Genomic DNA, 17,387 nt, shown 5'->3' on the forward strand with positions numbered 1-17,387 from the left:
CTGTAGCCAATACTCATCCCAATGTTACACATGTTGGTCTGTCCACTAATCCTGATCCAAAAGCTCTTATCATCTATCCCTAGGCAGAGCTCCAGGCAACCTTGCTCCTTCCTCACAGCTCTCTTTGCCTTTTCAGCCTGTCCTTCCTGAAGAGCTAGTATCCAGCCACTGCAGCACTACAGTCCTGTGAGCCATCACACCAGCTCGCTGCAATCCCAATGAGATTATACACCCCCAAGTGCATACAGGCCTCAAATTCTTCCTGCTTGTTTCCTATGTTGTGTACATTAGCATACAGACACTTAAGAGAGGCCCACCATCATGCTGATTTTTGCAGAAAGGGTGTGAGCTTCCCCCATCATGCTGTCCTCTCAGCATGTCCTTATTTGTCCATGTATACTTAAAGTCAGCCCCCTTCTGCCCTGTTTTATTGGTGTCAAGGTGTGTTTTGTCCACATCACCCTGAACCTTTTGCTTACCAACCTAGGCCACCATGCCCATCCTGGAGCAAGTTTGCTGGCAGGAGTTGTGACCCCATGACAGACCCATGCTGGAGCAGTTTGTGCCTGAAGGACTGCACCCCATGGAAGGGATCCATGCTGGAGCAGTTCATGAAGAACTGTAGCCTGTGGGAAGGACTCACATTGGAGAAGTCCATGGAGGACTGTCTCCCATGGGAGGGACGCCATGCCAGAGCAAAGGAAGAATGTGAGGAGTCTGTCCTCTGTGGAGGAAGAAGCAACAGAGGCAACATGTGATGAACTGACCACAACACCCATTTCCCAGCCCTTAGGGGAAGGAGGTAGAGAATCAGGACTAAAGCTAAGCCCAGGAAAAATGGAGGGGTGGGGGGACAGTGTTTTAAAGGTTTGGTAATAAATCCAATAATTTCCCCAAGTCAAGTCTGTTTTGCCCATAACAGTACTATCGGTGAGTGATCTCACCCTGTCTTAATCTCAGCCCATGAGCCTTTTGTTATATTTTCTGTCCCCTCTCCACTTGAGGAGGGGAGTGATAGAGTGGCTTTGGTGGGCACCTGGTATCCAGCCAAGGTCTGGCCACCACATTTGCATGCATGGAAAATGAATGATAAATGGTTTATTTGCAGAGGATATGGTGCATATATTACTAATTAGAAGAATACCATAACAGTCAGTTTCATAAGCCATGGAGAACACCTCTGCCATCAAACTTCATTCCCCTCTGCATTCAGATAAGTCTTAAACAGCTATAACATAATCAAAGTTAAAACAACCTAAATATCCTAATTAGCAAAGATTCTAACCAAAGACACCAACTGTGTTCTGTCTAGCTATACTGATAGTGAAGTAGACTTAGTGGGACTGTTCTATTGATGCGTTAGAGTGGATCCAAGATTCCAGCTCACTACCCAAACTGGAAGAACTAGACAGTGGATGTGGATGCTCCAACTTTTAGATTTTCACCACTAGAAGATGCATAGCACACATGCACAACTTTACTAGCCACCACTAGCTTAACACTGCTTCAGTAATTAAGCTCAAAAGCAGAGTTCAAAACCCTCCAAACCCTCGGAAAATGACAGCTAATAAATGAAGAAGCATTATCTGAGTTGCAGCCTACATTAAATTAGCTTAAATGTACTTGACTAAATGATATTAACTTAGAATGTGCAGCAGCTGTGCCTATAGTGAGATTATAACAAACAGGTACTCTGAACAGGTTTTGGTTCAATTGTAATACTTTTGTGTAACCCTGGTTAATTGGAAAAAAAATGCTCAACTGTCCTGGGTAACCCAAAATGTTATTGTATTCCATATCTATCTGTGCGATGTCATATGCCAATATTGTTACTCTCTCTTCAAGACCTGGTGGCTAGAAACAGAACCATGGAGGTTGGCAGATGCTGGGATCCTTTTAAGGTCAGGTCAGGGACACTCAGGCAGAGGCTCTCTTGCCCTTTCTCTTTCGTTCTTGCCAGGAAAGCTGAGGCAGGTCTTTGGAGCATTTTTTTTTCCTTTCTTTTTTGCTGCCACCACCCAGGACAACCAGTCGTGGTGCCATGCCAAGAAAAACAGAACAGCCCCTGCTCCATATGGTTGCCCCAGCCCACCAGCAGTGCCTGGTTGAATCAGGAGGATATGGAGTCCGAGTTATCCTAGCTGTCTGCCTGCTGCTTTTGCTGAAGAGAAGGCATAGTCCCTCCATGAGTTCCAGCTGCAAATCCAGTTCCAGTTGCCAGTTTTTGGCTGCCTTAATCAACAGAGCTGCCACCGTCAGAGAGATAAGAGGAGCATTTGGCTGTTTTTTGGAGTCTAGGGTTTTTTAAAATTTTGCCCTTTTTCCCTGTTAGTTGTTGTTTGGGGGAAGAGGGAGTTTTTGCTATCGCGGAGGTTCAGTTGCTGTGCTGTTTTTCTCTATTTGTTCTCTCTCTTCACACGTGGTTGGGAGAGGTTGTTGTCCACCATTTCTGCCTTTAACTCTCAGACCACGACATTGTCTACAGAGGGCACCATCTTGGGGGAGTGGTTTCTCCACCATTTTGTTTTCTTTGTTCCTGGGGAGTCCACGAGATTCAGCACCTTTGTATCTAGTGATTATTATTGTTATTTTTGCCTTCTGCTGTTTTGTTTTTTAGTAAACTGCCATTTTTTCACTTATATCTTGCATTCATCTCACCTTATTGGTGAAAGGGGAGTGGTTAAAACTAAAAGGAGAGGTAACTAATTTTGGAGTGTCCACCCCTTAAATTGTCTTAAACCAAAACATCAACATATTGCAAGATGAAGAAAAATTGGAACAACGTATTAGCACCAACCACATGATGCCAGGATAGACATTTATCTTCCCTAATTATGTTGCGCATTTAGTACTTAAGAGTTGAATATTTTTATGGTTACATGAGAAAGATGTATGCTGCAGAAAAACACCAGCAGGAAACAAGAGCTCACATTTCATTTTAAATTTAATTTGTCAAACAGAAGTTATCTATATACAGTGTGTATTGTAATAATTCTTGTAATAGAAAGTCATTCAAATCTAAAATATTAACTGGCTGCATAGCACATTTGACATTATTGCCCATTTCAAGAGGGAAAACAATAAATTTCCAATAAATTTTGTCTGATTTGGATTCAAAAGTGTTCAGATATTGAATATGCCTTCTTTAAAACCTGTGTACTCAAAAACTTTTCAGACCACAGTTTAGCTGAATGTTTCCCATTTCATTACAACAAATCACAATATTGTCAGTTTAATAGAAAAACAAAACCAAAACATGTATCTGAAGCATCCAATAAAAAAGGGGCACTAAATGGAATAAAAAGGTTCCCATCCCCATTTTTGCATTCTAAACAGTGATTTCATAAAAATATTTTTATTAAAAAGTGCTAGTATATTGACTCTGTGACAAGAAAGACTGAGTAGTTAGGGAAAAGAGCAAGCAAAAAAAATCTAATTTAATTAGTTTGCAATATTTTTCAGCAATTTATTTTATTTTGAAAAAAGGCATTATTACAGCTGACCACAAACAGGAGAAATCTTGGCTATTTTACAGTTATGGGTACAGAAATATTCAAGCTTGTGATGCAAAGTGGCAAGGTGACTGCAGTATACAATGTAAATAAATAGCTTTGAAACGTGAACAAATGTCCTTGAGAATTCTTTACTAAGAAAACAAAAAAAAAACTCCTCCTCATTTCTCCCTGAAACATGATCACAGGTCTGTGTTTAAAATCTCATTTGCAAACATAATTTAAACTATGTTCACCCTAAAACCAGTTTTATGAGATTCAGTCTGAATGGGGCAGTGTTGAGGTCCCTGTAAAAGTAAACATTTTTCATTTCTTAAAGAGGGGAAAAAAAACCCCAGAAAACACCTGCCACCAACATTTGCACCACACTGCAGCAGATATTTTAAATACAAAAATATTTTTCTATTGTTGGGATAATAGACCTTGTATCCTGGAAAGAAGTAACAATACTGTGACTAACAATATCCAGTCCATATCTTTCAAGTCACATAAGGCAATTACTGTGTTAGTTTACTGTATATGGCTAAAAGATGGTCCAGAAAATGTCAGTCTTTGTTATGTTTTCCGGCTACTCCATGTATGTTCAGGTGTACTTTTGTGATCTGATGAGTGTTCAAATGGAGATCTGTGTCCTATAGGAGATCTTGACCCATAAGGAGACCTCTGATCTAATGGTGACCTTGGGCCACTACCAGAAGCTCTGTGGTCTATTTGCCAGTCTGAGTGGTACCTATAATCTCTGGAAGATTTATGATGGATATACTCTGAAGTGGAACGGTGATCTGAATGTATCCTGTGGTCTGAATGGGAACGGTGATTTGAATGAGGTCGACTGTCTTTTAAACTTCCTTCCTGGTTTGACCTGTGATCTCTGCTCCTGTGGTCATCCAGCTTTCTACGTTTACCATCACTATAGTATCTGAAAAAATTTACTTATTACTGAACACATAGTAAGGACTACAATTATGTCAATTCAACAGAACTGCATAAGAGAAATGTCTTTGCAATTTTGCATTACTTAGAAAAGATTCACTGCTGTTTACTACAAGCATACTGAAAAACCAGGAAAGGAATTTTTAACAGAACAATTTACCTGCTGTCTTGTTTATAGTGATCCCAGTCTCTGTGGTCTTTTCCATTGCTGAAGGCTGAATAGGACCTTTTCCTTGAGTCATTTTTATTATAAGCATCTTCCTGATGCTTGTCCTTATGATGATCATAGTACTGTGACAAATGTCTATCAGAAGAACTATCCCTGCTACTGTCATCATGGTTTGCATTCTCCTTCAGTCTTTCAACACCTGTTTAATAAAGTAGAGGTTATAAGGAAGCCTCATACAGTAAAAATTATTTTCTTTATCCATTCAAACAGCTCTTCTACCTGTCAGATTTAAAGCAATGTGAAAATGGCATTATAGTTTGACAAAAACAATATCTAAATGATTGAAAGATAAATGCAGTAATGTGAGCAAACTGAGAGAGACCTCAGAAGGAAATAGAAGGCAAGCAAGCTAGAAATATAGATATGTAGGACTGAGAAACTAAATTTTTCAACCTTACAGACTGAATGGAGAAGATCAGTGTGGTCTAATTGAGCAGGGAGTAGAAACCAGATGCCTTTAGTAGAGCAATTTGAAACAGAATGGTAGGAAGTTCCTCTCTAAGGAGACAGCCCTAGTGAGAACACTAGTTTTAGAGGTACACCTTCTTAATGAAAGGTTTTTAGTGGTATTCCTAAAATACATTATACTCATTATTACCATACTATTATTATATATAAATTTTAAACCCATGATAACATACTCTAGGTTTTATATAATATGATATTAAAAAAAGTATTACAAGAAGGCAACTGTGGGAGCATAGAAAAACAGTATTATTGTCAATAGTAAAAGACATCCCATATAACTGATTGCTAACCATAACTTCAGGGAATATCTTTATTATGATGTGGTGACATTACAAGTGCTACAAACAGGTATAGAGCCTCCAAGAAGTTTACAAGTGTTGAGTTGGTCTCTCTCCCTTCTCAAAATTAAATAAAAAAAGTGTGGGTTTTTAAAAATTGACTTACTTTAAGAGAATGGCCAAATAACTTGCTACTAAAACCTCTAAGTGCCAAATTCAGTCCATGCTCAGTTGAATTTCATCACCAAACTAGTGAAGTTATGCTGTCAGCCTATCCCTATGATATCCATCAGTATGGGAGTTCTAGGAGACAGTTTTAAGTTTATTTCATTTTATATACCATCATTTAAGATATCCAGCACAATAATATGTTCCAGATTTCTTACCTGGATTTCTAATTACATGTGTATTCATGTTGTTGCTAATATTCTGGTCACTGTGCTGTTAAAAGAGACAAGTACAAAAACTGTCATTGATAAATCCCAAAGTTGCATCTGAATTCTTCATAAAATATTCTAAGAAAACAAACTAGTTTACTATGAACAGTGAAATACATTTAAAGTGTATTGAGTGAAAACAATTGATACTTTATAATAACAATTATAAAACTTAGAATATATTTTTGTATATTTAGAGAGTCTGAAAGTATTACCTGAGATTCTTGGCGTTTTTTGATTGCGTGTTTATACAGCTTGTGCAGCTTTCTGGCATCAAATTCTGTAAACTTAGAGACAAAAATCCACAAGTTTCTGAGGAAAAAGAAAGAAAGGTTATAATTCTTCCAGATATTAGTTTTTATTGTGTCATACAACAGAACATGGACTTAAATGAAATTATTTAAACAGTATTTCAGTAAACTGAATTAATTGTAAAGTCTGTTACACAGAATATTGTCTAGCTGCACAGCAAACATTACTTAGCTGTATTTCAAACTTTTCAGAAATTAATTACTTTAATAATTTGCCATTTTGTAATATTTATCACAATGACTGAAGAATGCAAACTGCATGAAAAATAGTATTAATGGCAGTTTTGTCAATAGAATGATTTGGCAATTGCATAAAAATATAGTTTTCAATTTGTTGTGCAATTCTTCTAAAAGATTATTTGAAATATGTCAGAAAACTGGAGTATTTACTACTCAGTAAAGATTCTTCTGAACTTTAAATCTCTTGCAGTATAAAAAATTTGATCAACATGCCTAATTTCCTACAGATATCAGGGATGGGATTTTCCCATGAAATTCCAAAGCCTGGTCAAAGCTTTTGAAACCAAATGAGAAATCTGAAATAGGATGGAAGTAGCATGCCAAAATCTTTGATCCTAATCTATGCTATGAAAGAAGAAAGCAGAACAAAACAACACTTTTGTTTTCAAGAAGCCAAAACCTTAAAGATGAGATTTGCTTCTATGATTGCAGACACCAGACCTAAAGTCTAGAATTCTTTTAGCAAAGTTTACAGGTGGAATGCTTAAAAGACTACAGAATAGTACTATTCTAACTAGTTTTTAGTTCAGAAACATCTCAAGTGTGTAGGCTCAAGAAGCATCTATCTGCTTTTTTACTGTGATGATTTAAATACTATAGTTTTGGCCTAGAGGTTTGCAAAACTAGACAAAACCAGCAAATGGTGTGCCCAATGACATCTGTATAAGAAATATAGCATGAATACCTTTACTAAATTCTATGTCTTATAAAAGAGAGAAAACACATACTTTAATAATCTATGCATGGTACTGTAGCATTACTATGAATTAATATTATAGTAGCTCAACCATACTCATTCTTCACTGAAAGGGTAGTCAGGCATTGAAACAGGCTGCTCAGGAAAGTGGTGGAATCACCATCCCTGGAACTGTTCAAAAAATGTATGGATGTGTCACTTGGAGACATGGTTTAGTGGTGAACACAGTGATAGTGCTGGGTTAACAGTTGGACTCGATCTTAGAGGTCTTTTCCAACCTTAACAATTCTATGAGTCTATGATCCTACTATGAATTTCCATTTAAAGAAACATAACATTTACCAAAGTGTCTTTAAGACATGGATATTGCTTTTGTATTTCAGTTCACCCCAATATTTTAAAATAAAGCAAGTACAAACAGCAGAAATATTCTGTTAACAGTCTGCAAGAAAATGAAACAACTGAGCTTCGTATATGGAAGTGCAACCATATTTGCAACCATAAAGGATTAAAGTGCACATTATGATAAAACTAAATCTAACTGCATTAATAACTTAACAACAATATATAGTAAGTTTATAAACCAACATTTTCCTCAATTTTTCCAAAGTTATCACCTCACAGATGCATAAGAACACTTAAAACTCCTATTTCATTTTGAAATACATTTCGGATTATGTTATGATAAATGTTTTTTATCAAGTCAGTTAAGATGATTTAATTTTAGAGTATATTTTTAAAAAGAATAAAGGATTCTGCAACTCAAAATCATTCAAAGTTCAACACACACATTTATAATGGCCTGTTTTTAGCATGAATAAAAACCAAAACCAAACATCAATGTTGAAAAAGGCAGATTCTTTAATGATAAGAACTCTTTTCCACTAAACATGAAATATACTCTAAATACAGTTATTTTCTCTTTGCATTTGGTTTTAAAAAGTAAGAGGACTCCACCTACTGGACAAAATGCATTGCTATGCAAGTATAAAAAAGTGAAACCAATAAAAGCTGTAACCACTTTTAATCATCCTTTCAAAAGCCCTTATTTAATACAGCAGAAAAATTAAATAAATGGAGAATAATAAATGAGAAATAATTTAAAATTATTCTACTTAATATAAGCTATTATGGATCTCTCTTTTTCAAGAAAAATCATGCAGAATAACTTACTTTCTCCACTGTTTAATTTGTTCAGGATTTGCGTACTCCTTTAGACATTCAGTAATGTGGTCCCCAATTTTGATTAGGCACTGTCTAGTATGCTCCAGCTGTTCCCTTTCAGAAAGGCCTTTCTCTGGTCTATCCAATTGTTTCAATGCTGCTTTAACAGGCCTCATTCTTTCTTTGCACTGTAAAATTTTTTAAAAAGGAATACATTAATTCAAAAATAAAAATATAAAAATCATAAAACATGACTCACCCTTACACAGGCAAAGACAGTACTGTTGTAAGGCAAATGAAAAACAAGTCTTTGCTTGCAGCTCTTTTAGTTTTACTATAAAATTTCATTTGGAAAAGTAGCTTTTTAAATCCAGTTGAAAATTTACTTATGTATGAAAGTATTAAATTGTATGTAACACATATTAAAGACTTAAGAAAGCACTAAGTTAATATAAAAGATTTTCTGAGGGAAAGGAATTACTAGGTTTTACAATCATGAGTTTAACTTTCAGCACAAGTATATAGGACAAGAGTTATTTTACTTTTTAGAGCCTTGAAAGCTATACAAACTCAGTGCCAAGATTAGGTATGAGAATGTTTAATATATTTTAAGTAGATACTTTCTGCAACAATTAAACTTGGCATTCAACAGAGGATCAGCATTCCTTCTCTGTGCAGCTTTTAAGCCTGAGTTCTATGCAGATACTAGGATAAAGATACTTTAGGTGTGCCTAAATTAGTAACAGTGATGACAACACATGTACTCATAGGTATATTTCATATGTGTATGCTTGAATTTTCACACTAATTTAAACATGTTAATAGTAAATACAGATAAATCAGTTAGCATGTTTTAAATTATAGACCTTTGCTTGGAAATACCATTCAATCACAATGGCAAGGTAGATGAAATGCATATTTTACCTGTCACAAGATAGACAAGAAGTCAAATGAGTTAGCCTCAACAACCCACAGCAGTAATTTCCATTTGAAAAGATAAACATGCTAATTAGATTGCATCTGATCATGGCATAATGATAAATATACCTTCCTGAACAGAGAGCCTGGACAAAAAAAATGTTCTATATGTAAACCCAACCTATAATTACTCCCACTAAGGAAGGAAGACAAGTCTATATATCCAGAATCAAAAATATGAGGGATTTTGGAGAACATCACAATCACTGTGTCAACATCTAGGGACAACTCAAAAATCAGTGAAGCTGTTTCATTACCAGATCATGCCATTAAGTAATTAAGCAGCTACATTACCTATTGCACTAACCACAGCTTAAGCAACTTTTTAAAAGACAGTTTACAAAATACACTGCTTAAGTGTAGAGGTGAACAGAGAAGTGCAATTGTACATGGGAATTGTGTGATTTTCAGTCACCTAGCCACTCACAAGATATCCTGGAAATTATAGACGAATCACTTATAACATCATTTAGAATAAAAAAAACCAAAAAAATGCAAAACAACAACCCCCACATAGGTAAGCTAGTCAGTACCATACTGATGAGAAAAGATCATTTGCTTCTTACAGCCAGCACCACAGTAGACCCAGTAAACCTGTCTAGCAGTAACGGACAACTGTTGAAAGCAGAATGATAGAACTTTTACAGCAGAAAAGCAGCTGCTCAAAGTAAATTCTTAGCATCCTTCCAAAGTCCCCAATCAAACTATAAAATGTTACATATCTCCCTTTTGTTCTTCCAATGTTGTTTCTGTTGTGGACAAAAGTAGTGATATAACTGAAATTCTTTTGGTATCAGAGATATTACTCCAGCAAGATATTTCTAAGGACTTTAGGATTTGTTCCTTCCTCTGTCTAATGCAGGAAGTCTGTAATACTTTAAGAGCAACTTTCTCTTGTTAGCTTACAAAGAATAAAGGGGTATTTGATAAGGCCAAGTCAGAGACTACAGCAGCTGCATTAAAATTAATTAATTTCTGTCCTTTAAGAAGCAGTATCCATGAATTATTCTTGAGGATGGATCTTCACAGTCTGTATTTTAAAACTATACAGCACACACAACTAGACAAATACTCTTCACTATACTGCATAAATGCAATAAAATAAAACTGCTGACCTGAAAACAAAACTGAATTTAGTATAGCATCGATAAGCCTTCACTGATCTAAGATTTTACTGGCAACAGATATGTGTATTATAATACCTAATAGCAGAATCAAAAACATCAGAAATTATGCTCATTTAGTATATCAAGTGTAAACACTAAGTTATTAACAAGGGACTTACCACACCGAATGTCCTCTGATCCAGTTCTTCAGATTCTTCTGATATTGGAACTGTTTCACTAGTTGCAGTAACATGAACTGGAATATCCAATAATGAAACTTTTTTATTTTTTTCTTTATTTTCAGATTTGAGTTCATTTGCCTAAGAAGAAAACATGAAAATTTATCTGATTAAGCAAACCTTATTTTTGGGCTGAAATTATATTGTAATTAGGCAATCACTGCATTCTCTTCAATAATAACAAAAAGAAAGAAAAAAAATCTGTCATGCAGTGATAGTACCTTTTATTTTCTCTCTCGGAGGGATGGAGGAGAATGGACAAGTTTCTTGCATCACTTGCATCACTCTCAGTCCCACTAAGCTATAGATCTTTAAAAAGGTAATTTCCCATTTCATTTGCCTGTCCTTGTACTTACAAGTGGCAAAAATAAAACTTCATATGATGCAAAAAATTTCAATGAAATGACTGATCCAAAATATCTTTTCAACTCAAAATCATTCACAAAAACCTGGTGGCCTTTTCTAGTGCTATATAAGAAAAAATAAACCTAGTTACCTTTTCTTCCTTTACTTCTTTTTCTTTCTGTGTGGATTCTTTTAGTTTGCTTTCTCTCTTTTCTTTAATATTTTTAAACTCTTTCTTATCCTCTTTTTTCTCTCTTTTTAAATGCCTCTTATTTTCTTTTTCTCTTGTCTCTCTTTTTTCCACAGCTTCCATCTTTATACCAATATCTGGCTCAGGCTTTTCTTCATTTTCTTCTGCTTTTATTTTTTTATGTGGACATTTCACTGAAACAATCTCATCCTGAAATACACAAGCATATATGTCACATCAAATAGAGTTTCTAACTATACAGGTTTTGCAACCATCAGATTAAAATATACTTTTTTCTGTGTGTGATTTCTTTAGACTTAGGTTTAACACCTATCAAATGGAGCTGGATGCAGTTTCAAAACAAGATGAGGACTACTCACTCATTTCCTTAATGTGACACAAAACAAGTATTGATTGGGCAGGGATAATGGGCGTGTGAGAGATTAAATCCATTTAACTTTTGTATTACCAAAGAAATCTGCTCCTGTAAAAAGTGGTTAAGCTGAAAAGAGCTAAAAGGAATAAGGAAGTAGACCTCACAAGACTGAGCTGATTTTTTGGGGCATGGTGATGATAAAAGACTTCTGGTAATTTTGTTCCAGTAACTTTTGTGTGACCCTGAATTAAACAGTCACAGTGACAGGAGAAGGGAACAGAGTTCCAACTTTTGCTTTTTCAGACATGTTTTGAAGAATCTAGTGTTTTTTCAGCTACCTTCAAAGTCACAAAATTAGGTGCAACGTGGCCCCTAAACCTAATCTGTTGGGGTTTTTTTTCTTCTCTGTAGTGGTTTCTGCTGTGTGATAAATAAATGAACCAACAAAAACAGAGTCCTAAAGGAACACATCAGAAGTAATAAAAACGTAACAAGGTTGAGTAGCTTATTAGAACAATATCTATTGAATAATAGTCAAACTTAACATCAACAAGTCCATGGGCCCTGATGGGATGCATCCACATGTGCTAAAGGAACTGGCAAACATCACTGCTAGGTCACTTGCAATCATCTTTGAAGGAGGACCCAGGGAACTACAGGCCACCCAGCTTCACCTGAATCCCTGGAAAAGTGATGGAGCACCTCACTCTGGAGGCCATGTCTATCCCCATGGATGACAAAGTGATCAGGAGTAATCAGCATGGATTCAGTAAAGGGAAATTATGCTTAACCAACCTGATTGCCTTCTACAATGGGACAACTGGCTGGATAGATGAGAGGAGTGGACATTGCCCATCTGGACTTCAGCAATGCTTTCAACAGTCTCCTGTGACATCCTCATACCATAGTGGACAGTGAGGCAGATTGAGAACATGGCTGAAAGGCAGGTCTCAGAGTGTTGTGATCAGTTGCAGTCTAGTTGGAGGCCTGTCACTATTGGTGTCCCTTAAGATTCAATGCTGGGCTCAGTAGTGTTTAACTTGTTCATCAATAACTTAGATGAAGGGGTAGATGCCTCGTCAGCAAGTTCACTGATGATACAAAGCTGGGAGGAGTGGCTGATACCTCAGAGGGCTGTGCAGCCCTTCAGAAGGATCTTGACAGGTTGGAGAGATGGGCAGGGGGGAACCTTCTGAAATTCAACAAGGCAAATGCAGGGTCCTGCATCTGGGTAAGAATAACCTCAGGCACCGGTACAGGCTGAGAGTGACCTGCTGGAAAGCAGCTCTGCAGAGATGGACCTCAGGGACCTGGTGGACAACAAGCTGTCCATGAGCCAGCAGTGCCCTTGTGGCCAAGAAGGCAAATGGTATCCTGGGGTTCATTGGGAAGAGCATTGCCAGCAGGTCAAGGGAGATGATCCTGCCCCTCTATTGAGCCCTAGTGAGGCACATCTGGAATGCTGTGTCCAGTTTTGGGCTCCTCAGTATGAGAGAAACATGGAACTCCTGAAGGGAATCCAGCAGAAGGCTACAAAGATTATTAGGGGACTGGAGCATCGCACTTATGAAAAAAAACTGAAGGAGCTGGGTCTCTTCAGCCTGGAGGGGAGATATCTGAGAGGGGACCTTATCAGTATCCACTTATCTGAAGGGAGGGTGTCAGAGGATGGAGTCAGGCTCTTCTCGGTGGTGCCAAGCAATAGGACAAGAGGCAATGGGCAGAAACTGGAACACAGGAAGTTCCACCTGAACATGAGGAAGAACTTTACTGTGCAGGTGACTGAGCAATGGAACAGATTATCCAGAGAGGGTGTGGAGTCTCCTTCTCTGGAGATATTCAAGAACTTTCTGGACACAATCCCGAGTAACATACTCTAGGGGACCTGGCTTGAGCATGGAGGTTGGACTAGATGACCTCCAGTGGTCCCTTCCAACCTAACCCATTCTGTGATAATGAAAGCCCTGACATACACAGAAGCATTCACTTGCATGTCTCAAAACACTGTTTATTTATGCTGTACTTTCTAAACAATCTTGATTTTTTTTCCTGAGCCTGAACAAAAGTTGCTACGTGAAGAATCATAATCAGTAGTAAAAATGGATTAGTCAGAAACATTAGTTTTATATTTCAATTTTTAAATAAAATTGCATTTCGAGAAGATAAAATGCTCAAGTCTTTATACGAATGATATTTACCTCATTATACTCATCATCATCAGATTTTTCTGAGGGTGGTGATGAGTCACTTTTTATTTCTTCTTTAATTTTTGCAGTCTTTGTTGCTCTATTCTTCTTACTTCTTGCTTTCTTCCTCTTTGAATTGCCCTGAATGTAAATTAGCACCTTTATTATGTCAAACTGACAAGTGTCTGCATCACAGTTGCAGAAAAAGATTTTGGTTTTCATGTTAAAGAAAGCATTCAATTTATTTATTGCCACTAATGACCACCACTTTTCTCAGGATTGGAGGCCAAGCCTAATGCAACAGTAAAGAATATTTACAAATAAGGGAGAAAAAAACAATATTAAACTTGCAATACATTCCTTGAATTAGTCTCATCTAATACAATTACCAATACAGAGAAAAATGACACAAAGAAGAGTGGAACTAAGAATAAAACAAGTATCTGCTGACATTCCCATAGGTATATTATGTTATCTTGCTACTGAATATTAAGCTTAACTTACTGCACCAGTAAGTCTTTGCACTTCTTTTCTTGCAAGGTCTTTATTCAGTAATTTAATGAGGTAATCTGCACGGGTCTGCAACTGCTTTGCCTGTGGTTTCTTATCTGGGTCATCAGGTAAAATCTGAGGAGAGCAATGGTAGCATCAACTACAAGTACACATTATCAGATTAGGAAGCTGCTAGTGTGAAGCACTGGGAACAGAAAAAGCTGAATTAAAAAATAAGCAAAAAACCAATCAACTCCAACTATACCTGACCAATATGCAGGCAGCCTCAAGCAATGGACAACTTAAACATTTTATTGTTCCTCAAACACACAACTAATGTAGTCTTGAAAATATTCTCACAAAATTTACAGTCAGCTCAAGAAACTAGCCTCAGATTTATGTTTCCACCCTCATAGTTCATCTAAAAAATTCAGAGTTCCTGTACCACTGTCATCCACAGATCTCCTAGTTCTGCCATGTGCTTCTAAATGCATTAACTCATTACCACAGGATATGCAGAAGCCAAAAAAAAAAAAGAAAGAGTGGTTTCATAAAACAAGCAATTAATGGAAGGCAGGGGCAGAATATCATTAAACAGATTTCTATACAACCCTGGCTCCTCAAATCCCAAAGCTACAGGTTGGCAGTACCACTGTGTTTGCTTCACTCCAGTATTTCCCTAAGTATTTCTCACTACTTCTAAGCAGCCATTGGACTACTTCTAATCTGACAAATACAGCAATTCTCATGTTGCAAATGAAAGTCACTTTCAAGCAAAGAAAACAGTGATAGGGAAACCAAACCAAAATCCCCAAACCAACTTCCCTCCAAAAGATCAAGAATAAAATTACAGAATTCATAAATTACTTAGGTTGGAAAAGACCTCTGAGATCATTGAGTCTAACCTTTGACCAATCATCACCTTGTCAACTAGACCATGGCAATAAGTGTCACATCCAGTCGTTTCTTGAACACCTCCGGGTATGGTGACTCCAACACCTCCCTGGGCAGTCCATTCAAATGTTTAACAACCCTTTCTATTAATAAAGCCTCTGGTATGGCCTTTATTAATATCAGGAGCCTTATCCCCAGGGGGACAAGGAGCCCGAGTTACCAGGCTTAGCTCAGGCCAGGACGCAGGGCTGCCCGCTAGCAAGCAAGGGTAGTTATCAGCTCTTATAGTGATTTCAAGCTCAGGATTTCAGCTTGCTTGCTAGGCAGTGGTCAGCCCTGGCTAAGGCTTCAGCAGACGAAGAGAGAGGAGAATGGGTGATACGGCTTTTCGCAGAGATGTCTTTATTGAAGAGGTGTGCGAAGATCCCGAGTCAGCTCTCATTCTAAGGAGTGGGCTAAAATATGCCCTTTTTATAGGATTTAGAAGGATTCAATTTGGACCAATGGTAAGGGTTAAAGTCCTAGCCTATAGGGTTACAGGGATATGCTCTAGGGTGGGGGGTCAAGGGAGTCAGGAAGTAAAATTGCTGTCTCATTCTCTCATTCAATTCTCCACGGCGCTTTCCCTAGGTCTGTGGAGACTGCTACACCTTTCCATGAAGAAATTTCTCCTCATGTCCAACTATAATCTCCCCTGGCACAGCTTGAGGCCATTTCCTCTTGTCCTGTCACAAGTTGCCTGGGAAAAGAGGCCAACCCTCACTGTGTTACAAACTCCTTTCAGGTAGTTGTAGAGAGTGATAAGGTCTGCCCTGAGTCTCCTTTTCTCCAGGTTTAACAACCCCAGTTCCCTCAGCCAATCCTCATATGACTTACTCTCTAGACCCTTCAACAGCTACATTGTCCTTCTCTGGACTCACTCCAGCACTTCAATATCTGTCTTGAAGTGAGCGGCCCAAAACTGAACACAGGATTTGAGGTATGGCCTCACCAGTGTAGAGTACAGGGGGACAATTACTGCCCTGGTCCTGCTTCCCGCACTATTTCTGATACAAGCCAGGATGCCATTGGCCTTCTTGGCCACCTGGGCACACGCTGGCTCATGTTCAGCTGGCTGACGACCAGCAGCCCCAGGGCCTTTTCTGCCAAACAGCTTTCCAGCCACTCTTCCCCAAGCCTGTAGCGCTGCAGGGGGTTGTTGTGATCAAAGTGCAGGACCCAGCACTTGGCCTTGTTGAACTGAATACCATTGGTCTTGGCCCATCAATCCAGCCTGTTCAAATTCTTCTGCAGAGCCTTCCTACCCTCCAGCAGATTAACACTTCCACCCAACTTAGTGTCATCTGCAAACTTACTGAGGGTGCCCTCAATCCAGATCATCAATAAAGATATTAAACAGGACTGGGCCCAATACTGGTCCTTGGGCCCGGCCATCCAGCCAGTTCTTAACCCATCAAGGACTGAACCTGTCCAAGCTGTGGGTTGACAGCTTTTCCAGAAGAATGCTGTGGGAGACAGTATCAAAGGCTTTGCTGAAGTCCAAGCAGACACATCCACAGCCTTTTCCTCATCCACTAGGCAGTTCGCCTTGTCATAAAAGTAGATCAGGAAGGTTAGGCAGGACCTACATTTCCTAAACCCATGGTGGCTGGGCCTGATTCCTTGGTTGTCCAGTATGTGCCATGTGATCACACTCAAGATGATCTGCTCCATAACCTTGCTGGATACTGAGGTCAGGCTGACAGGCCTGTACTTCCCCGGATGCTCCTTCCAGCCTTTCTTGTAGATGAGCATCACATTGGTTAACCTCCAGTCGTCTGGAACCTCCCTAGTTAGCCAGAACTGATGACAAATAATGAAGAGCATCTTACTGAGCTCTTCTGCCAGCTCCCTCAGTACCCTTGGATGAATCCCATCTGGCCCCATAGACTTGTGAGTGTCTAAGTGGCTCAGCAGCTCACTAACTACCTCCTCCTGGATTACAGGGGAGCTATTCTGCTCCTCATCCTTGTCTATCAGCTCAGGGGGTCAGTTGTTCTGAGGATAACTGGTCTTACTGTAAGACTGAGGCAAAGAAGGCACCTTTGCCTTTTCCTCATCCTTGGTGACAATGTTTTCCCCTGCATCCAATAAGGAATGAAGATTCTCCCTGGCCCTCCTTTTGTTGTTAATGTGTTTGTAAAAACATTTTTTATTATCTTTCACGGCAGTGGCCAGGTTGAATTCTAGCTGAGCTTTTGCCTTTCTAATTTTCTCTCTACATGATCTAACAACATCCTTGTACTCTTCCTGATTTGCCTGCTCCTTCTTCC

At 38.4% G+C, this 17,387-nt stretch overlaps 2 protein-coding genes across 4 annotated transcripts in view; both read right to left on the bottom strand.

Annotated features, from left to right (window-relative positions):
• Nucleotides 1–2,926: 2,926 nt before the first annotated feature.
• The window catches only part of LOC102042666 (chromodomain-helicase-DNA-binding protein 1-like), a 49,148-nt gene continuing 34,687 nt past the window's right edge, over nucleotides 2,927–17,387 (bottom strand). For 2 of the 3 annotated variants that reach the window (XM_014311352.2, XM_031065388.1), the window contains 9 exons: nucleotides 14,194–14,316; nucleotides 13,702–13,830; nucleotides 11,089–11,337; nucleotides 10,533–10,673; nucleotides 8,279–8,457; nucleotides 6,073–6,169; nucleotides 5,807–5,861; nucleotides 4,606–4,813; nucleotides 2,927–4,431 (listed from right to left, as the gene is read on the bottom strand). In XM_014311352.2, coding sequence (XP_014166827.2) covers nucleotides 4,068–4,431; nucleotides 4,606–4,813; nucleotides 5,807–5,861; nucleotides 6,073–6,169; nucleotides 8,279–8,457; nucleotides 10,533–10,673; nucleotides 11,089–11,337; nucleotides 13,702–13,830; nucleotides 14,194–14,316 — 1,545 coding nt within the window. In that variant the 3' untranslated portion in view covers nucleotides 2,927–4,067. The remainder of the gene's footprint in view (nucleotides 4,432–4,605; nucleotides 4,814–5,806; nucleotides 5,862–6,072; nucleotides 6,170–8,278; nucleotides 8,458–10,532; nucleotides 10,674–11,088; nucleotides 11,338–13,701; nucleotides 13,831–14,193; nucleotides 14,317–17,387) is intronic. The other variant, XM_031065387.1, reaches the window with a different exon arrangement.
• LOC115949085 lies at nucleotides 16,275–17,174 on the bottom strand. Its single transcript, XM_031065389.1, has one exon. The coding sequence runs from the start codon at nucleotides 16,999–17,001 to the stop codon at nucleotides 16,339–16,341; it is 663 nt and encodes a 220-aa protein (XP_030921249.1). The 5' UTR covers nucleotides 17,002–17,174; the 3' UTR covers nucleotides 16,275–16,338.

This window comes from Geospiza fortis, unplaced genomic scaffold (genome assembly GCF_000277835.1).
Source record: "Geospiza fortis unplaced genomic scaffold, GeoFor_1.0 scaffold445, whole genome shotgun sequence".
Classification (NCBI taxonomy): Eukaryota; Metazoa; Chordata; class Aves; order Passeriformes; family Thraupidae; genus Geospiza; species Geospiza fortis.